Raw genomic sequence first — 22,608 nt, forward strand, 5'->3', positions numbered from 1 at the left:
TGATGAGGCAGCAGAAGGAAATGAAGCAGGAGCTGGCAGAGTTTAGGCAAGAGATGGAAGGAAAAAATTAGGCCACCTCAGAAATGAAGGCAAAATTGAAAGTAAGGGAAAATCAAATTTTTTTTTTGATCAAATAATTTTTGAGGGAAAATCAAATTTAACACATGGTAGTTTTGATATAAAATCCTAGATTTGAACTTCCTTTCCTTCAGTGCTTTGCACAGTACACCATTGCCTGCTGGTTCTCAGAGGCTATGAAGAAGACTATCATGGGGCAGATCCTTGTTACTTTCAAGGTGATAACAGTTTTCTCTCTGGAAGCCTTTAGAATTTTCTCTGGCTTTGATGATCTTAAATTTCACTCTAATGAATATTACAGTGTTTTGTTTCTGTTCTTAATGTCTCCTGTTAGTGTTCTATGAGCTCTTTAAATCAGTAATCTTACATCTTTTTTCTAATTCTGGAAAATTATCAGTCATTATTTCTTCAAAGATTTCCTTGTAATTTGTTTTTCTCTCTACTTTGATTCATATTAAGTTTTTACTCCAAAGCTACCTGTCACTTAACTTTTTTCTTATTTTGAACATTTCTGCCTACTCTTATGGAGAAGGTAATGGCAACCCACTCCAGTACTCTTGCCTGGAAAATCCCATGGACGGAGGAGCCTGGTAGGCTGCACTCCAGGGGGTTGCTAAGAGTCAGACACAACTGAATGACTTCACTTTCACTTTTCACTTTTATGCATTGGAGAAGGAAATGGCAACCCACTCCAGTATTCTTGCTTGGAGAATCCCAGGGACGGGGGAGCCTGGTGGGCTGCTGTCTGTGGGGTTGCACAGAGTCGGACACGACTGAAGCGACTTAGCAGCAGCCCCAGCAGCCTACTCTTAACTCTTCCAGGGAAGGTTTCTTACCTGATACTACAATTGGCTTCTTAGTTATCCCCTTCTGCTGATAAACTGGGGTTCCCTGGTGGCTCAGTTTTAAAGAATCTGCCTGCCAATGCAGGAGACAGGAGACAGGTTCAGTCCCTGGGTTGGGAAGATCCTCTGGAGGAGGGCATGGAAACCCACTCCAGTGTTCTTGCCTGGAGAATCCCATGGACAGAGGAACCTGGTGAGCTTTAGTCCATAGCGTCGCAAAGAGATGGACACAACTGAAGTGACTGAGTGTACACGCACGCTGATAAATTAATTTATTAGATTCTTAACTTGAACTGTTACATTAGTAACATAGTTCTTCTATATCATTGTTTATTTCTGCTTCATATTTCCAAAACTCTTATCTTGTTAATCATATTTATCATGTGTATTTTGCATTCTTGTCTGTCTGGTCCATTGGTAATTTCCTTTAGCATGGACTGCTAAGCATGTGCAGCTTGTTTGTATCATTCTTTCCCCGGTAAGCCCATATTACCTTGGGAATATTAGCTACCTAGATAGGTCATGTACCCGACTCCAGTACTCTTGCCTGGAAAATCCCATGGACAGAGGAGCCTGGTAGGCTGCAGTCCATGGGGTCGCTAAGAGTTGGACACGACTGAGTGACTCCCCTTTCACTTTTCACTTTCATGCATTGGGGAAGGAAATGGCAACCCACTCCAGTGTTCTTGCCTGGAGAATCCCAGGGATGGCAGAGCCTGGTGGGCTTCCATCTATGGGGTCGCACAGAGTCGGACATGACTGAAGCGACTTAGCAGCAGCAGCAGCAGACAGGTCATGTATACCTGGTTGAGGAGACTGAAATCCAGCCTTAGACCCTCATTAGTTCATAGATGATGTCTGGTGTCATGGAGTAGTATAACAGTAGGAAATATTCCCTGCACTGATGACTTCTGTTGTTTCAGTCTGGACTTGATGACTCCCTACTTACCTACCCACGTTAGTTGACTTTTTCTGTACTTCCTCTCTCAGCTCTGCTCTTTTACAAAAGCTTCCTCCTTGGGATTAGGATAAGAATTAAGGCTGCTTAGAGTTAAGACGCTGATCTGCACCTGTTATTAGCTGCTCCCCACCAGCCGGATTCCAGCTCTGCCATAGGTTGTAAGTATATCCAATGGCACTGTGCTGGCATTACTCTCCCTCTGCCCCACAGAAGTGATGAGGTGAGCAGTGACTTGCCCAGAACAGTGTGGAGGGGGGAAAAATATATAATGAGACTATACTTCTACACCCCATCCTTCACCTGCCATCTTCTATTCTAGACTACCATTTCCCATATGCATTTGAAACACAGCCACTTCCTATCTTCCTGAACGTTTCTTGTTTTTATATTATATTCTGATATTCATTGACCTACCAGTGATTTTTGTAGCCGCTCTAGGGTGGATTCAGAAAGGAGGCCAGAAACTCCTCTTTGGTTGCTATCTTGTCCTCCTCACTAGTGTATAATGTCACCTCTGTCACTCACCAAGTTTCACAATATATGTGGGTGTATTGCTACTGTCTCTAGTCTGTTTCATTTATATATTATCTGCCTCTGTGCAATACCACACTGTTTTAATTATTGCAAATTCATAACATCTTTTTTAAAATGTTATTGGAATATAGTTGATTTTCCATAACATCTTGATATCTGATGTGGTGATCCTTTCTTCTTATTCATTTTGTAAATTGTCTTGGCTATTGCAGGCCTTTTACTGTTCTATGTGAACTCAAAGATCAGTTTATCAAGTTCTATGAAAAATCCTCTTGAGTTTTAGGTGAATTGTTTTGAATTTATAGGTTGATTTAGAGAATTGCCATTGTTATTATACTGAGATCTCTAATACATTAGTATTGTATAAAGCTCCGTTTATTTTCTCCCTAAAGATCTTGTTAAACTTTTGTGGGATTAAGTCCTGGGTGCCTTATAGCTTTTGTTACTATTGTAAGTCACTTTTTCTTTTGCTTTTTTCTACAATGCAAATATCTTTTTTCCCCCTGATCATATAAAAAGTGCTCATTAGAAACATTTGATTATTATATAAAGAAGAAAGTAAATCCCACCCATCATACTGAGGTTACATTGTTGGTTATCCTTTCAAGAATTTTTTATGCATGCAATATACATACCCCAATAAATTTACATACATAGAATCCTGTCATGCTTGCTTTTTTTTTAACATTTATTCTCTACCTCCTCTCCTCATGTTAACCCCTTTCTTATTCCCTAGCCAGACACCTGTTACCTATATTCATAACCAATATTTTCTCCATGCTTGTGAAATCCTACCTAGATCCTTGTATTAATATTTATAGAGATTTCAGGGAGTTGATCATTGTTTTGAAAAAAATGGGTCATATTATACTCATTTGTACTTTCATTTTCTCACACTTCGAAGTACCTATGAAAATATATATGCTACTACTCTAGATTCTACTGGGTCATTTATATGGATCTAATTTATCCTTTTAATATTCCATGATCTGGAGATGTAATACTATAATTTATTCAATAATTTGAATCCGTTGTATCTAGCAGGAACTAATTATTTTATTTTTAATTGCTAAAACAAATTCTTTCCTTATTTTTTTTTTTTAAATATGGAACGCTTCACAAATTTGCATGTCATCCTTGCACAAGGGCCATGCTAATCTTCTCTGTATCGAGGAACTAATTATTTTAAATAGAAAGTGATTTAATACAGGTAATTTGGGACTTAACCAAATCCTTGTGAAAGTTTAGTTACTCAGTCGTGTCCATCTCTTTACGATTCTAAGGACTGTAGTGCTCCAGGCTCCTCTGTCCATCTGATTCTCCAGGCAAGAATACTGGAATGGGTAGCCATTCCATTCTCCAGGGGATCTTCCTGATTAAGGGACTGAGCTCGGGTCTCCTGCATTGCAGGTGGATTCTTTACTGTCTGAGCCACTGTGGAAGCCCAAATCCTTAGAGGGATCCAAATACCAGATTCTAGGCTGGGCCTCCAGTGATGACTCCTGTAACAGTCCCATGGAACCTGCCGCCCAAGGGAAATTCGACATCCATCACAGTCAGGAAGTTGATGTCCCAGCTGCTGGTTCCAGAGTCATGCCACCCTAGCTACAACCTGGGAAGTCAGGAAGCTACTATCAGAGCTGTTGACTTGAGACCCATATCATGTCTGTCAGAGCTACACTTGTACATCTGACTGGTGAAATTAAATCACAGTCTAGAACACTAGCTTCAAGGGAGTCTGGGAATTATGTCTTTAGTTTTTCAGACTTTGCAAGTAGACACACAATAAAAAGGTTAACTAGAGGGAGAGTGGACCAGTCTACCCAATCTGCTGAATACTGTAGATTGCTATAGATTGGGTTCCCCTACAAACAGTTTCACAGTAAACATATCTGTAATGTGGCCTCATGGGTTCCTACTTATATTCCTAAGGAATAGGGTCCCAGGAGTAGAATTTCTGGAACAAAGTATATATGTATTTTAAAAAATAGACCTTGCCAAATTGCCTTCTGAAAAAATTGTAACACTTTACATTTCTGCTGGCAATGTGTGAGAATTATCTTCATTCATACCACACAATCAGCAATAGAAATGATGGTTTGGTGTGTTTGGTGTGTGTGTCTGTGTGTTTGCTTATTGTGGAGAATTTCAAACATGCACAAAAGTAAGCAGAGTGTGTAATGAATTGTCATGTTCCTTTCTGGAAGCCTCAACCACCATCCATGCATGGCTGACTCTATCACATCTACTTCCCATGTTTTATATTATTTTAGAACAAATTTCAGATACCATATTATTTCATTTATAAAGATAAGTGTATGTCTAAAAGATAAAAGCACACAATATTATTACAATATCTAAAATATTAACAATAGTTATTCATGAAATTGTCAGCCAGTGCTTACATTTTGTTTGAGTAAGGATTCAAATGGGCTTCCCAGGTAGTGCTAGTGGCAAAGAACCCACCTGCCAATGCAGGAGACTTAGTAGACGTGGGTTTGATCCCTGGGTTGGGAAGATCTGCTAGAGTTGGAAATGGCAACCCACTCCAGTATTCTTGCCTGGAGAATCCCATGGACAGAGGAGCCTGGCGGGCTACAGTCTATGCGGTCACACAGAGTTGGACACAATTGAAGCGACTTAGCATGCATGCAAGATTCAAACAAGGCCCACAAATTGCAACAAATTAAAGTGTTTTGTGTCTTTTAACTTATAGCCTCTCCCTCCATTTTTTTATTCCTTACAATTTATTTGTTAAAAGAACCAGGTTAACAATGCCATGAAGTTTCTTACAGTCTGAATTTTTCAGATTGCATCCCTTTGTTGTAGTGGAATGTTGTCCTATTTATTTCCTGTGAATTGGTAGTGGAGTCTAGAGGCTTGGTCAGACTCGAGTTTGACTTTTATGACAAGAATAATTCAGATGGTGTCAGTTTCTTCACTGGGACTCACATAATATCTGGTTATCTCTCCCTTGTGATGTTAGCAAATCACTCGTGGTCAGTGTCCAGATCCACTAGGGTTACAACACTAGCTATCCTTTTTCATCTGTGACATAGAATACATCTATAAAGAAAAATGTCCTCCACTCTCCACTCTCCACTGGACTCTTTCCAGTTTTTTTACCAATTTTCAAAATAATGAATTGGTTTCCTAGCATCCTTCAGTGGTGACTTGTTTCTTTAGCATCACTGTGAATTCATGGATTAAATTTACTTGATGTGTTTCAATCCACTGTAGTTGTGACTCTTACAGATACTTTTAAATTGTTCCACCTTTGATCAGTGGAAGCTTTGCTATGTTGTGTTTGTTCTTGCCACTGTGATAGGTGTCAAGCAATTTTACATTACTTTCATTTTTATTTCCCTGATCTCTAGTGAATTTGACTATATTCTTATGTTTGTTGGGCCTTTTGGCTTTACTCACTAGAGAATTGTCTATTTGTATCCTTTGCACAATTTTCTATTCCCACTGTTGGTTTTGTCTTATCAGTTTTTAAGGGTGCTTTGCATAGAAAGTAATCCTTGGTGAGAATATAGTAGCACAGACATTTTCCCATACATATTGATTGCTATTAACTTTGTCTTAGTGAAGTGATGAAGTGATAATGAAGAATATAGTAGCACAAACATTTCCCAAACATATTGATTGCTATTAACTTTGTCTTAGTACCTTTTGCCAAATAACAAAAAAGGAATTATTTGTATGTGGTCAAATATGCTTGGCTTTATTTTATAGTTTCTTAGTTCTTTGTAAGGAAACTCTTCCCAAATCATTGATTGCATATATAATCTCACAGACAGTTTTCTTCAGGTTTAAAAAGTATTTTTCTTTTATACTGAAATACTTAATTTGTTTGCAATTTACTTTTGATTTTAGTGTAAGATAGTAGTCCATTTTTATTTTCTTTCATATGGGTAACCAGTTATATGCCTGTACTTTTTTTTTTTTAAAGAGGGTTCATCTTTTTCCCACTGAACTACCATTTTGGCACATAAACATTTCTATTAGCCACTGTAATAATGATCAATTATTTTTTCTATTCCACAAATGCATTTTTATATATCCTTACTAATGGCATACTGATTTGAATACATAAACTTTACAGTACAGCTGATATCTTAGTAAGTTCCGTGTATACCCACTCTTCATTTTCTTATATTTTATAGTTGTATTAGCTATTCTTTGGCAGTCTTTTGCTACTGAATTTTATTTTATTTATTTTCTTTTTTCATTTATTTTCATTAGTTGGAGGCTAATTACTTTACAACATTGTAGTTGTTTTTGTCATACATTGACATGAATCAGCCATGGATTTACATGTATTCCCCATCCCGATCCCCCCTCCCACCTCCCTCTCCACCCGATTCCTCTGGGTCTTCCCAATGCACCAGGCCCGAGCACTTGTCTCATGCATCCAGCCTGGGCTGGTGTTCTGTTTCACCCTAGATAATATACATGTTTTGATGCTGTTCTCTCGAAACATCCCACCCTTGCTACTGAATTTTAGAATCATCTTATCTAATTCCAAGAAAAACCTTGTTGGAATTCTAATCAGAACTACATTAAATTTATATATTAAAATTCCTAGAATTAACAGTTTTTTATTGTCTTTCCTTTTAGGATTTCAATTTATTAAAATCCCATTTTGTCTTTTAATAGTTTTTTTCCTCTTAGTTTTTTTCAATATAAATAGTTTTCTTTTTTTTTTCAGGATAAATCCTAAGTCTATCTTGTTAAATTTATTTATAAATATTTAGCAATTTTGTCACTAACATGATTTGACTGGATTTTTATTAGCAACATGAAGATTTTATAGACATAAGAAAGAACTTTTTAGACAGACTGTTCAGTCACTAGAACTTGTAATTAAAGTGAAAGCTCCTCCTTATGTTATCAGGAAGGAAAGGTGGATATACATCTCTCTAAGACTATTTAGGTAAGGTCTTGCTGAGAGGTTGGGGCAGGGACCAGATGAGCCCTGGAAGACCTACAAAGAAGAGGAATTTACAATATTGCTGTTTTAGCCAGCCTCCTAATATCAGCCCTCATGTGAGGGCTCTTGACTTAGCCAGTTTTTCCAGTGGATACATGGACATGTAGAAGACCATTATGAAACATGCTGGGATAATCTAGACTAATTTAATTCTAAATTTAGGATAGTCTAAAAATTTTCCAAAAAATTTTTCTTCTGTTTTTTTTTCCCCCCAAAATTCCATTTTGTTGTTATGATATAGTTTGTTTTGTTTTTGCAATGGATACCTTTTTGTTGTTGTTTATTTCCCCAGATAAACAATTACAAGAAACATACTCATTCATTCACTTTGTGTATACAAAAATAATAGAAAGAATTTTAGCCCACTGGAGTCCAGAGTTAATATGCTTTGCAGTCTATCTTCTCATTAAACTTTCAAAACATCACCATGAAGTAGACTGAGTTTATTTCATTTGTATCTCGTTTTTAACAACTAGGAACTTAAGGCCCAGAAGAATGTATTACTTGTCCAAGGTCACACAGCTAGTTAATGACATAGCTTCCATGCAAACCAAGTGGCTGACTCAGAAGATCTTATCATTGTAGTATTGTCCTTTCACAGAAGAATTTGAGGTAGAAATGTATGACTTAGAACCTCCATTTCTACTTCTACAAAACAAAGGATTTTTAATGGATGGTATCTGGTTGTAGATTCTTATTATGCAGAAAATTGAGTTTACTGAATTTGTAAATCAAGGGTTTTACATATGCTGCTGCTGCAGAGTCGCTTCAGTTGTGTCTGACTCTGTGGGGCCCCACAGATGGCAGCCCACCAGGCTCCCCCGTCCCTGGGATTCTCCAGGCAAGAACACTGGAGTGGGTTGCCATTTCCTTCTCCAATGCATAAAAGTGAAAGTGAAGTCGTTCAGTTGTGTCCAACTCTTAGCGATCCCATGGACTGCAGTCTACCAGGCTCCTCCGTCCATGGGATTTTCCAGGCAAGAGTACTGGAGTGGGTTGCCATAAACACCCCAAAATTTGCTTTACAGTATATAGTTTTCTCAGCTGTGACTTCCATGTGTTCATTTTCTCCTTAAAGATGGTCTTTGCTGTACTGGCTTTTTATAGTGTTTCCCTCTATGGTTTCTAAAATAACCTCTACAGTGTGTTTGTGGAGGAGTGGAAGCAAATAGAGACCCTATAGGTTATTAGTAGTAGTATATGAGGAAGAATGATAGAATGTGAAATAACAGAATGTGATCATTTGAGTTCTTATTTGTCTTTTCATTAAAAGAGTTGTTGCAATTCTTTCAGACTATATAAACCTGGAACCTGACCCAAGTCCCCTTTGCTTTCCCCTGTCACCTCCTTGGAATCTGGGGATTCTGCAGCTTGAAATCATTGGTTTATATATTAAAATTGATTCTAACATTATAGTAACCATAAGAACTTTAAAATAACATTTTGAACTAAATTTTAGAATTATTATTATAATAAGTTATATGATAAAATAGCCCTTTCCTAAAAGATGCCCAAGAAATTCTCAATAGAGGATACTTGTGGGATTGCAGGCTGCAACTGTGGAGGAGATGACAGGTACTTTTTATTTTCTACCTTCTGTAGAGTTCTTTTCTTCCTTTTTTTTTTTTTTTTTAGCTATTATAATATGTGACTTTAATGATTAAAATTTGATTTAAACATTTTTTCTTGAATTTGAAATTATATCTTCACTGTTGGCTTTGTAGTCAAATGTTTTCCCCCAAATATAAGATTTTTCAATGATAAAATGACAATGCATGACAAAATAGGTTTTTAAGTACAGAAAAGCAATTTATAGTAAATATTTACAGGAACAAACACATTCTGGAGTTCAGTATGTCTGTATTTTCATATGGCAATGACTGGACAAGGCACTTGTCTTTAAAGAAATCATTAGCCAAACAAAAGCACTGTTGGTTAATTTCTAAAGTGATCTTTCTGCTGTGTATTTTATCGTAGCTATAAGCAGTTCTCAGCTCTGATCTCACATCAGAATTACTGGGGAATTTTTAAAAAAACCATTCCCGAAGCCCCATCCCAGATCAACGGCATCAATTTCTGTGAGTGCACCCAGGCATAAGTATTTTTAAAAAAGCTTCACAGGTGAGTCCCACCTCTGGCCAGACTTGAGAACCTCAATCCACCAAAAGTGATCTAGGTGGATTTAATGAATTCATAAACTAAGGTGAGCTATTTATTATTTGATACTTGTCAGAGATTAATAAATTATGATATTTTACCTTCTCTTTTTTCCCTTTCCTTCTTCTTTGGTTTTCCTAACGAGGGCCCAGCAATGAAGGGGACCAGGCCAGAGGAGGGATCCGGAGACAGGAAGGAAGTGCAGAGGACATGCACAGACAGATGGAGGCTAGGACTTGCAGATTAAACTTCTTAGAAAGGCAGTAAAAATAAACAGGCACCCCCTCCCCACCAAGCAGAAGGATATTTTCTGCAACTAGTGTTTTGCTTTGGGGCAATGGGGTTAACTTGCATTATTTTAGGACATCTAAGGGAACAAATAGACATTTCTCTCTGAAACTGATTTATTTAATCTTAACAAACCAGCCTTCATGCACTAGGTTTGTGTGTTTGGACCATGGCATTTTTCAGGATCAGTGATATATTTCCTATAATTTTGTGCAAACCTTCTTGATCTCTAGTCATTAGCCATGTTTATAGGGACTGGTACAGCCCAGCTCCCATTAACTCTTAAAAACTGGCCAGCCAGGATTCCCTTTCATGACAGGACTTCACACTAAGGATAAATTTTTGGAAGTGGAAAAAAATTGACATAGTAGGGCAGGATACAAAAATCAATAAACAAAAACCAGTTGCATTTCTACCTACTAGCAATGAACAATCATAAAAGGAAATTAAAAAACAATTCCATTTTCAATAGCATCAAAAAAATAGTAAGAAATTTAAACAAGAAGGTGAACAATTTTTATAGCAAAAACTACAAAACATTGTCAAAAGAAAGGCAAGAAGAAAAGAAACAAGAAAGCATCTTGTGTTTGTGGACTAGAAGACTTAATATTGTTAAGAAAACTGTATTAACCAAAGCAATCTACAGATTCAATGCAATCTCTCTCAAAATCTCAATGATGATTTTTGCAGAAATAGGGAACAAGAAGTCCTAAAATACATATGAGAACTCTCTAAAATTCATTTAGGGACTCCTAAATAACCACAATGATCTCAGAAAAGATGATCAAAGTTGGTAGTGAGAGAGTCAATTCCTAGGCAGGTTGATAGGAAGTCCTGGGGCCCCAAGGAGAGAGGGGTCTGGAATTCTCAAGGAGGAAGAAAGGACAAAGTTTTTTTCCCTTTACATTCCTTGGGATTATGTAACAATAATGTATCCTGCTTGAGGACAGTTTCTGGAAAAAACCTTCTGGTGAATCCTGTTATCTTAAAATGTAAATTATGGGAGTGGGTCTAGTAAGGTCTTTACAACCTCCATTCTTTTGATTCAATGTAATAACTAATTAAAAGTATATAACTCCATTGCTAACACTAGTGAGGGGGCACTCTCCGTACCCCTTCTGATGTCTATGTCAGAAGCTTTCTCTATCTCTTTCATACTTTAATAAAACCTTATTACACAAAAGTTCTGAGTGATCAAGCCTCGTCTCTGGCCCTGGATTGAATTCTTCTCCTCTGGAGGCCAAGAATCCTGGTGTCTTTCATGGTTAGCAACAACCTTTCAGTAGTCTCACACTTTATGATTCTAAAACATAATAAAAAGCTCCAAAGAGCAAAACAAAGTAGGATGGCATAAGAACAGACATATAGACCAATGGTATAAAAGAGACAATCCAGAAATAAACACTTGCATACCAAAATGGCAAGATTAGAAAGACATAAGGAATCAATGATGAACATTAAATATATATTTGCCTATAGAACTAAGACTAAATATGGAAAATTATATTGGGTTGCCCAAAAAGTATGTTCCATAAGCTATTAAGGAAAAACCCAAACAAACTTTTTGGCCAACCCAATAGTATGCAAGACTAGGAGCTGACAACTATTAGAGCATAACTATAATAAAATGCAGCCATGAAATTAAAAGACGCTTACTCCTTGGAAGGAAAGTTATGACCAAACTAGACAGCATATTAAAAAGCAGAGACATTACTTTGTCAACAAAGGTCCATCTAGTCAAGGCTATGGTTTTTCCAGTAGTCATGTATGGATGTTAGAGTCGGACTATAAAGAAAGCTGTGCACCGAAGAATTGATGCTTTTGAACTGTGGTGTTGGAGAAGACTCTTGAGAGTCCCTTGGATTGCAAGGAGATCCAACCAGTCCATCCTAAAGGAGATCAGTCCTGGGTGTTCATTGGAAGGACTGATGTTGAAGCTGAAACTCCAATATTTTGGTCACCTGATGTGAAGAACTGACTCATTTGAAAAGACACTGATGGGAAAGACTGAAGGCAGGAGGAGAAGGGGACGACAGAGGATGAGATGGTTGGATGGCATCACTGACTCAATGGACAAGAGTCTGGGTAGACTCCAGGAGTTGGTGATGGACAGGGAGGCCTGGTGTGCTGTGGTTCATGGGGTCACAAAGAGTTGGACATGACTGAGCAACTGAACTGACTGATAATAAAATGGATAATAGATGCAACAAAAGGCAAGTGCAAATGAAGAGACCAGGAAGCACTACACAATATTTCATAGCAGATGCAAAGTAAATATTAGGCAAGAGGAAAAAAATTTTAAAGGTATCCTCTAAATCAGTGAGGGATTCTTAACTCATGACAAAGGAAAATATCTGAGGAACCCTGGAGCTAACGTTTCAGAGTAGGAAGATGCCTGGGAAAAAAGCCCAAACCAAAAAGCATCCTAAGGAGCATCCTCATTTTACAGATTAGAAAACTGAGGCCCAGAGACAGCGAGTGACTCCGCAAGCTCCACAAAGTTAGCACCAGACCCAGGTCTAACACGCGGGTCTCACAATCTGGGACTCTCCACCACAGTACACTTCCTATTTAATTTTTTTTTTAAATAAGTAGCTAAATTGAACATTTTTAAGATTTCTCCAGAGCATCCCATGATACCATTTCAAAATGTCTTCAAACTTCGATCTTCTGTGGGGAAAGAAGATATAGAAATGCTTTCACAGAGCTGGGTCTGGTTAGCCTCACAGTAGAGTTGGGTGGGGAACCCTGGTGTGAACCTTCCAGACTGTCTCTAATCTTAGGGCATTCTCTCTCCACCTTTGATAGCTTCTTCCTCTCCTCTCCTTGCTGCTTGCCTCACCATGATCTAGTTGCCTCTCCTTTAAGTACATATAGATTATGTCTGTGCTCAGTCGTGTACACTCTCTGCACCCCATGTACTGTATGTAGCCTGTCAGGCTCCTCAGTCCATGGGATTTTTCAGGCAAGAATACTGGAGTGGCTTGCCATTTTTTTCTCCAGGAGATCTTCCTGACCTAGGGGTGAAAACCTGAACCCATGTCTTCTGTGTCTTCCACATTGCAGGCGGATTTTATACCCACTGAACTATCAGGGAGGCCCTAGATAAAGTTCATACTTGCACGTTTAAAAGTAACTCTGTTAGGGGCTATCCTAAGCGCTTTACCAGGCTTGTCTCACTGAAGCGTTACATTCCTATGAGGCAGATTTTTTGTCCCCATTTCAGAGACAAGAAAACAAGAGACGAGTAACAGAGATAAGTAACTTGCTCCAAATTTTGCAGCTAGAAATTAAGGGGTAGAGTTCTCAACTCCAGAATCCGCCTTTTTAAGGACTAAGTTATCCAGCCTGAACAAAATTGCACGTTGTGCCCAATTCTGAAAATGAGCACGCTTTTCGCGATACTTTGTCCGAAAACTAAAATTGCATTCATTTCGGGAATCTACTCGAGTCGTTGTTCTTTTTGGTAGCCACATCAAAGATTAATTAATTTTAAAGTCTACTGAGTTTTTCCAGTGTATGGTCTTCTCTTGTGTATTGAGTGGCCTTGCAGGGGAAAACACGAGAAAACACACCGAAGGCCACCAGTCCGGTGTGCGAGGAGTTGGGGCGGGGCGAGGGAAGGGCTAAGTGGACCGGCGTCCCGCGCCCGGTTCCGCTCCGGATTCTCGGCTCGCGACCCCGGGAGGAGGGCAGGTGGGCGTGGCGCAAGGGCCGCGGGTCCATTCCCAGTGCGCTATGCAAATGACATGCAAACCAGCGCGTGTGAGTCCGAGTCCGCAGTTTGGATCGGGACTCGGAGCGCTGGGCTCTGAGGGGCTCTCCCACTTGCTCGCGCACTCTCCGAGCGGCTCACCCCTGCACCGACCCGGACGCGCCTCTCCTGCTCCCAGTGCAGGCGCCAGCGGCGCTTTGAGCGCTGAGCCCGCGCTGCGCGCCCGCGGGACGACCCTGCCGAGCGCTGTGCCTCGGCTCCCGGGCTGCCTTCGCTGCGCGGGTGAGTGAACCCGCCCCACGCTTTTGTCCCGACGCGGCCCCTTGGAGTCACTCCTCGAGGGCGGGGGTCGCGGGGTCGGGACCCTGGATCGGGAGCTTGCTTCATGCTCCACTGTTGGAGGGGGGTTCCTGTGTGCGGCGAGGAGTTGGGCGGGGGGACGCATAAGGGGGCGACCCAGCACTTCCAAGCAGCCTCGGTTTTCTTTTGGAAGGTGTGGTGCCTGGGGACAGTGACGCCGTTGTCTCTATAGGCGTCATCCGAAAGGGATACCGTTGATTTGAGTGGTGCAAATCGCCGCTAGCCTGCAAGAAAGAAAGGTGGGCTCTTCTCCCAGCTCCCCAGCGCCTTGCAGGATAACTGGGGAACGACAGCTGCGGGGCGGGTGTGCCACGTGAAAGTCCTCCCTGTCTAAAGGCGAGCCCTGGAAGATAGGGCAATGGGTGCAGCTCCGGAGTCCCAGACAAAATTGGGGCGCCAGGCGTTGCAGTCTTTCTCTCTCTCCCTGTTCCTCACTCAAGCCCCCCGCCTGCTGTTCTGCCTGCTTGTCTTCAACCAGTTTTATGGTTGAAAGACTCTTGTTCTCAGATCATTGCGGTTAGAAAGTTTAGGCTAAACTAAATCCCAGGTGTTAGCTGTCAGTGGTTAAGGCAGAACTCCTCCATGGAACTTGTGGCTACTTACACTCTTCAAGACCCAAAGGACTGAACTTCTAGGAGTGGTGTTGCAGATGTGAAGATGGCTGGTGGGGAGATTTTTTCAAGCATTTGTTGTTGTTGAGGGCCCATCCTCTGGATAGTAACCTGAAGTAGAAAGACCCAGCTCCTTTGCGGCCTAGCAAGGGTAAAAATAACCATTGCAATGGAAGGAGCTGGGGGGAAGTGGGGGCACACTCAGGCAGTGGGAATAGTACCAGGCCTCGGCCACTGGTTTCTACCATCCCTCCTCTCCCTGAGTGCAAAGAGCAGAGTATGTGAAATCCCCACTTGCCACCCACCCCACAGCCTGACTATGCTGTGTCCCCTTTCCACCTGGGGCTGTGGGTTCCTCCCTGTTTTAGTGCAGTTGTTTGTCAAAATGCACAGCTGGTCAATAAGTTATTTGTAAATGGTGGGTTTGAGAGGACTGTTTAGGGAACCCCTCACCCTTTAAAGAGTGGAGGATCCACAGATCCAACAAAGTCTCTGGGGGAGGGGCTTCCCGGGTGGCTCAGATGGTGAAGAATCCACTTGCAAAGTGGGACACTTGGATTCGGATCCCTGGGTTGGGAAGATCCCCTGGAGGAGGGCATGACAACCCACTCCAGTATTCTTGCCTGGAGAATCCCCATAGACAGAGGAGCCTGGTGGGCTACAGTCCACGGGGTCACAGACAGTCAGACACGACTGAGCGACTAAGCACAGGGGGAAGGGTAGGTGCTTCTGGTAACCTTACTGGTTGCCTAAAAGGCATCTCAGGTTGTAGCAAAATAGTTTTGTTTTCTCCTCACTTTATTTCCCTCTTCCCCTCCATCTCTTTATTTTGTCTTAAATTCTTAACCCCCTTGTGTTTTCTCTTTGGTGGTCTTGTCTTAGTCTCTTTCCCTTCCCTGCATACTGCAGCCATGTGGAAGGTGATGCTGCTGGCACCACGGTGCCCTGGGCTGATATGGAATGTTCCTTCTCAAGGCCCAGAGTGAGGTGGGCCTTTCGTCTCCCATCCTGACTGGGCTAAGAGCCTTCAGCCAGAGCAGGTGGGAGCCTGGGCACTGGGTCCTGGCAGATAGCGGGGGGGGGTGGCTGGATGCTGGCTACTGGACTGGGTAATGGGTACCCTGGGGCCTTGCACAAGAGCCTTTTCACCAGGATGTGCATATCAGTTCCCTCACTCGTGATGCACAAAAATGCTGGTCCTCAGGCACTACTAGGCATGAGCTTGGAAAACTGCCCCAGGTGGCAAAGGATTTGTGTATTTGGTTTATTTTGTGTAGTATCTAACTAACTGAGGAGGGGGGAGCTGAGGCCTTGGAGCGCTTTTTCTTGATATAAGGTTTGCTGACCCTCTCCTCAGGAGACTATTTCCTCAGAGGTTAAGGGACATGTACAGAACAGAGTAGGTCCTGGGGATGTTCCCGGTCTAACTGGTCAGCTTAGGTGGACCCACCTACTGCCCAGACCTTAGACAGACAGGTGCATTCACCATAGGGCAGGAGCTTCTGGTTGGCAGCTCCAGGGGAATCCACTGGGACAAACTGTCAGAGGAGGCTGCCCCAGATGGTGCTGGGGTTAGGAGAGAGGCTCTTACAGAACCAAAGGTGGGAGAGGGGTTTTAATGGTAGCGGGGGAGGGCGGTCTGCCCCAGCCTCAGTGGAATATATTGTGAATGCTCTGGGATCACCATGGCCTCAGTATCTATAAGATTGACCTCTTGCTTCACACACATCCTTCACTCCCCCCCAAAAATTTGAATCTGAGTCTGTGAAACAGAACTAGTTGATTTATTGGCACTTTGTCTTTTGAGATTCAAGAGGTGGCAATTTGAGAATGCAGCCCTGCCCCGGTAGGGGTTCAGAGACCCAATGAACATGTGGACTCTTACTTAGTATCTTTCTGAAAACACTTCTTGGTGTTCTGGAAATATACACTAGGGCCGCTTGGCAGCCTAACTGCCCTTCCCTCAATTCAAGCCAACATAACTCTGATTGGGAAATTGTTCATTCTTATAAGCTTCCTGTCCTATCCTTTCTGTAATTGTGGAGAATTTTAGAGAAAAACCCTTAGAAAGTAAACTTCCCCAACACAAGATGTTATCCTCTCCCAACCTGACTATTGTGTCCTTCTCCTCTGAACCCCAGGGAGTGTACCCAGAGGGCATGAGGTAGGAGCATTTGCATGGAAAGCATACAAGTGGTGGCCTGGGGCTGGGAATCCAGAGAGCAGTGCAGATGGCACTGGGACAGGCTCCTGTGCCAAGTGATGTCTGCCCCCTTCCTTCTGCTCCCCTCGCCTCCTGCTCCACGAGAACAGAAAGGCGAGTGTGCGGGGCCGGGGGCTGCTGTGTGAGCCACTCACCTTGCCCACCTGTGCCCACCTGTGCCCTTCTGCAGATGAATTCCCTTGTCTGTTTGTTGAGTTCTGGCTTCATACTTCTCCATTTGCTTTAAGCCAGCAGGTTGAGCACTTGTAGTTCTTACAGCCTGAAGGTGGGCGGACCTCAGGACTGTCACTACAGCTGCAGATGTAGCCCTCCTGCCGTGTCAGATGCTCCTGCTTGTCAGGGCCGTGGTCCTTGTGAAACCGGGCTGGGGCAGGAGGAGAGCCTGGAGGAACTCCTCCCTGTTTGCTGCTCGTGGGGCTAAGGCTGGACTTCCAGAGGCTCGCACTGTCCCTTAAGTCTGAGGGGAATGCTTGTGAGGGACACCCCGCAAGGGAGATGAGGGAATTTCCATATAGATCTGGCTTCTCGAATATCCCAATGTTGTCCCCTCCCCCCACAGTTGGTGCTTTTGTCCCCCTTTCTCCTCTCCCCTCTTCTTTTGGATCCTGAGTACACAGCCCTCTGGAGAACAAAAGAAAAGGGGTGAGGAAAGGATCTCCTTTTCTTTCAGATCTGCTGCTTAATTTCCACCTGCTTCCCCTGACTCTGGAACCCCAGATTGGATGGATGCTAATTTGTGAATGCAGGACTCTATGAGTTAGTTCTCATAATCTTTCAGGAACTGAAATGCTTCACAGTTGAGCTTTCATCACTGAGGATGCTGTTTATCTGTTTTGTTTTCAGAGATTGATATTTCTGCTGCAGAGCAGTTCTCCTTCAGAGAGAGAGGAGCATGAGGGTAGAGTATGCTCTTTGGAGTTAAGCTTGAGTTCAGAGCCATCCTGTTCACTCACTGGCTGGCTGTTCTTGGGTATGGTATTTAACATCTGTGGGCTGAGTGCAGTTTCCTCGTCAGTGAGGGTGTTTATATAAATGAAGTGAATGTGTGAATATAGAGAGGTATGAAAGAAGGAATAGCTATAATTCTGTATATTGTATAGTGTTCCCTAGGTCTATGGAATGACCTATACCTCAGCCAACAAGCATGAATGACAGACCTCCTCTCCATCTAGCCCTGTGGAGGATTATACAAGGAAGGTACTATGCCCAAGGGACTTTGGGTTTTATGGGGAAACAGTGAACATGAATGCAGTATATAATTAGAAAAGAGGGGTTAGTTCTGTGGTTCAGACTCAATTAGGAGAATTTCGGGTAGCAAGAAATTTCGGGTAGCAAGATGTGATGAGGAAAGGCCTCAAAGCTTTTCTTCAGGGAGCAGGAGAAAGGGTGGTTACTGGCCTGGAGAGAGGAAGGTGGGAATACTTGTTTGCTGTCTCCAAAAGCTCTCCTCTCCTCCTTTGTTAGAACTTAGTGAAGAACCTTTGGCCCTGTGGTGAGCTCTCAACCATGCAGAACAGCTTGTCCTGAGATTTATTTGGGGGGAGTTTTCCCTCTGCTGCCCAGAATGTTCCTGGAACAATTTTGTTTTCACTTTATCCTGGGTCAAAAATTATAAGAAGCAAATCTACATCCAGAGTGAAAGCCCACCCCATAAAGACTTTTGGGCTCCCAGGGCTTGGTGTTCTTTCCTCATGTTTCATTTCTGTCAGCCCACCTGCCAGCTGCATCATAGTGAGGTGGAAACCCTAGTTTAGGAGGCGAAGACATTGGGTGCAGAACTGGAAATAGCCAGAGTTCTTACCTCTTCACTCTGATGGAGGACGGTGATTGGGTGAGAAGGCCTGACTTTGACCAGAGTGTAAGTGAAAGTGTTAGTTGCCCAGTCATCTCTGACTTTGTGACCCCATGGACTGTAGCCTGCCAAGTTCCTCTGTTCATGGAGTTCTTCAGGCCAAAACACTGGAGTGGGTAGCAATTCCCTTCTCCAGAGGATCTTCCCAACCCAGGAATCGAACCTGGGTTTTCTACATTGCAGGCAGAGAAATGGATGCAAATTGGTTCTCTCATCTGTCCCTTCTGGTTCCCCAGAGTCTTTGAAGGCTGTCTCCTTTAGTCTGAGAGTGCCCTGGGAAGCAGGTTCCTTCTTTATCTGGCCTGACTCTGTCATCACTGCCATATGTCTGCTGCCAGGGCCCCAGAGTACCTTGTGTCTGCCCACGCAGCTCCCCCTTACCCCTGAAGTCCCAGCCCCCATTCCACCCAGTACCCAGAGTTGACACCTGGGGCTGACACTGTATTCTGAACCCGCCTTGAGTCTGGAATGCACCATCCTTCACAGGAATTTTCACCCCATGAACTGAACATGGAAGCTCTTGCCAGTCTCCACTGACCCTGGAAGGAAAGACTCTTCTCCTTTGCCTGGGATGGACTAGGTGGAGGCTATGTGAAAAACCCGGAAGAGGCTGTGGTTTGGAGCTGTTTGGCACAGCTCCAGTGCTGTCCAGGTCTCTGCAAGCACACATGTAACTGGAGAGGGGCCCTTTTCTCTGCTTGCCTGAGGAACCTGTGGGCAGATGAACAGTGCTTGGTAACCTTTAGTTGCCATGGAGTCATAAGGTGTGGTGTCACACTAGGTAACGAGCTCCTGAGGGCAAAGGCCATGGTTTATCTCCACGTCCTTGCTCTTAGTCCAGTAAGTAGTCTTAGTATCTGACATGCCACGGTGCCTGGTTGTCTGTGCTTAAGGCCTGACTGGTGGGTGAGTTGGAGTGTTCAAGAAAGATCCTCAGGCATCTCCCCTCTGCCGCTCCAGGAGAAGGTACTTTCCCCTCATTTGCCTCACTTCTCCAAAATGTCTTCTTTCTGGTTAGGCATTACTGTTCTATTTTTCTCCTGAACTCTGCATGTTTCCTGTTGAGTACTCAGCCCATTCAGAGAACTTGCCTAAAATGGACCTGTCCCTACTGTTTCCCCTTATTCAGGTTAAGTTCTCATTCCACATTTTTGTTTTAGTGTCAACAGAGCATTTCCATAGTCACTTGGCTGGTAACGTTGTGGAAGTGGACATGTTCAGAAGACAATAGGCTGTTTCAGTGTACCTGTAACTTGCCTCTTATTACTACGGAAGCTTGTCTTCACATTCACAGTAGGGCCTCGTGCTGGGCATGAGACAGTTAATGTAGATACTACTGATTTTATCCCACAGCATTTCAACTGAAGTATTTTAGGGAGTTCAGGCTTTTTGTTGTGACTGGGCAGCCACCTCAGGCACAAGCTGGTTGCAGAAGCAGCACCACAACTTCTCAGCGCTTCCTCCTATGGTTCCCCCCTCTACTGGTTATCCCAGGCAGAGAGAATCCCTGGGTTTTACTTTCATATTGCTATTGCTCGTGACCAGAGCTTCACTAGCTCACACTTGGACTATTAACTGTGGCACAAATACATTTTACACTTGACTGCTTTGTTAATCTTAAAGCCCAATCTGGCTGTGTCACTCCATCTTCAGAAACCCTCCATGGCTCCCTGCTTCTCACAGGACACCCTTAACCTGAGGTGCAAGGGCCTCTGTAATCTGACCTCCAAGGCAATGGAACTTGTTAACTTCTTGTCCCTAAACCCAGTTTGCACTTTCCTGTCTTTTTGCCTATGTGAGTTTATCCTCTCCTGGAATATTCGTCACTTTCCTCTTTGATTGACAAGTTCTTCTATCCTTAAATATTTATTCAAGGAATGATTAAGTTCCTAATACATGTCAGACACTGTCCCAAAATGGAGACTGCCTTTGACCTCGTGAGCTTCACCTCAGCTTCAAGTTCTTTTCCTCGTTTGAACTTTTGTAGGGACCTTGAATTGGTCCCTATAAATTCTTTTGATGGTGACAAGTCACACATTATTATGAAAAGTTTACATGTTTAGTTTTATTTATGCTAAAATTTTTATATTTACAACTACCTTGAAAAAATTTCAAGGAGAAGACATGCCTGAAGCTTTTATTTCCTAATAACAGACTTTCAGAACCCACTAACAACAAAATTCCTTTGGGATCCTTGTTGGCAAAATAAACCATGCCTCCCAGTCCCTAGCCTAGACTTGGGTGGGGTCAGGGAATCTGTTTTTACAGAGCTCCCCAGGTGTTTACAGTGTCAGCCAGAATTGAGAATCAATCTTCAATGCTTTTTTACTAGGTAATTATTTCTTTGATTTGTGTATTAGGAAGGAGTCTTCAAAATTAGTAGAAACTGCTCCTCCCCGCTCTCTTCTTCCGATTCCCACTCCTTCCCCTGCCAGTCCAGCACCGCCCTCCACGGGAGGTACGGGGAGTCCTCCTCCAGGAGACTCAGGTGGTAAAGATTTATCCTGCTGGGAAGTAGAAGAGCACCTCATTAAAAAAGATGCCTCCCAAGTTCAAGTGTCACCTGAATGATGATGATGTCGCAGGTTCTGTGAAAAGTAAAAGGAGAAATCTTTTAGAAGATGATTCAGACGAAGAAGAGGACTTTTTTCTAAGAGGACCATCTGGACCAAGATTTGGACCTAGAAATGATAAAATTAAGCATGTTCAGAATCAGGTGGATGAAGTCATTGATGTCATGCAAGACAGTATTACAAAGGTAATAGAAAGAGGGGAGAGACTAGATGAACTACAGGACAAGTCAGAAAGCTTATTGGATAATGCAACTGCTTTTAGCAACAGATTCAAACAACTTCAAAGGCAAATGTGGTGGTGCGGATGCAAAATAAAAGCCATCATGGCTTTGGTTGGTATTACTCTTTTGTTAGTGATTATCATTCTTATAGTTGTGAAATACCGTACTTGATTTGATGACAGATCTTCATTAAACAAAATCTGGGACAATAATAATAAAAGGTTGCTGCATAATTTAAATGAAACCCATGTATATAACTTTCAAAGCTTCTTTTTCAAGAAATTAAGAGGCAAGTATCACTTCAAATTGGAGCATTGAGAATCTCCAATTATCTCCCTCCCTTCCAACAAAATGTTGCTTTTAATAATTATGTTTGAGGCAAAGATAACTAGCCTTGATTTTGCCATATTCCAAGGGTCTAATTTGAAACTAGATACTTGCCAATTCACTGTTGTATATATAGTCAAACACTGATAAGGATATTTCGTACTGTTATTTTAATGACATAAGGACTTGAATTTATTTATTTATTTTTTATAGATTAATTCTTTTTTTTCATTTATTTTTATTAGCTGGAGGCTAATTACTTTACAATATTGTAGTGGTTTTTGCCATAAATTGACATGAATCAGCCATGATTTTACATGTGTTCCCCATCCCGATCCCCTCTCCCGCCTCCCTCCCCATCCCATCCCTCGGAGTCTTACCAGTGCAACAGGCCCAAGCACTTGTCTCATGCATCCAACCTGGGCTTGTGATCTGTTTTACCCTTGATAGTATACTTGTTTCAATGCTATTCTCTCAGAACATCTCACCCTCGCCTTCTCCCACAGAGTCCAAAACTCTGTTCTGTACATCTGTGTCTCTTTTTCTGTTTTGCATATAGGGTTATCGTTACCATCTTTTTAAATTCCATATATATGCGTTAGTATACTGTATTGGTGTTAATCTTTCTGGCTTACTTCACTCTGTATAATGGGCTCCAGTTTCATCCATCTCATTAGAACTGATTCAAATGAATTCTTTTTAATGGCTGAGTAATATTCCATAGTGTATATGTACCACAGCTTTCTTATCCATTTGTCTGCTGATGGGCATCTAGGTTGCTTCCATGTCCTGGCTATTATAAACAGTGCTGCGATGAACATTGGGGTGCATGTGTCTCTTTCAGACCTGGTTTCCTCAGTGTGTAT

The 22,608-nt window shown here is 42.2% G+C and overlaps 2 protein-coding genes and 1 non-coding gene across 6 annotated transcripts in view; 2 read left to right on the forward strand and 1 right to left on the reverse strand.

Moving 5' to 3' along the window:
- Positions 1-3,518: 3,518 nt before the first annotated feature.
- On the reverse strand, positions 3,519-3,622 carry LOC122676226. Its single transcript, XR_006335508.1, has one exon. It is a non-coding gene; the product is annotated as a U6 spliceosomal RNA (small nuclear RNA).
- Positions 3,623-13,630: 10,008 nt separating this feature from the next.
- The window catches only part of MYLK (myosin light chain kinase), a 276,422-nt gene continuing 267,444 nt past the window's right edge, over positions 13,631-22,608 (forward strand). For 3 of the 4 annotated variants that reach the window (XM_043873784.1, XM_043873783.1, XM_043873785.1), the window contains exon 1: positions 13,634-13,856. The gene's annotated coding sequence lies outside the window, so the exon portion shown is untranslated. Of the gene's footprint in view, positions 13,857-22,608 lie in introns of all 4 variants that reach the window. The other variant, XM_043873786.1, reaches the window with a different exon arrangement.
- On the forward strand, positions 14,154-21,635 carry LOC122675283 (vesicle-associated membrane protein 4-like). The gene is made up of 2 exons (XM_043873790.1): positions 14,154-14,173; positions 20,982-21,635. The coding sequence occupies exon 2, from the start codon at positions 21,161-21,163 to the stop codon at positions 21,584-21,586; it is 426 nt and encodes a 141-aa protein (XP_043729725.1). The 5' UTR covers positions 14,154-14,173; positions 20,982-21,160; the 3' UTR covers positions 21,587-21,635.

This window comes from Cervus elaphus, chromosome 19 (assembly GCF_910594005.1).
Source record: "Cervus elaphus chromosome 19, mCerEla1.1, whole genome shotgun sequence".
In the NCBI taxonomy this organism is placed as follows: Eukaryota; Metazoa; Chordata; class Mammalia; order Artiodactyla; family Cervidae; genus Cervus; species Cervus elaphus.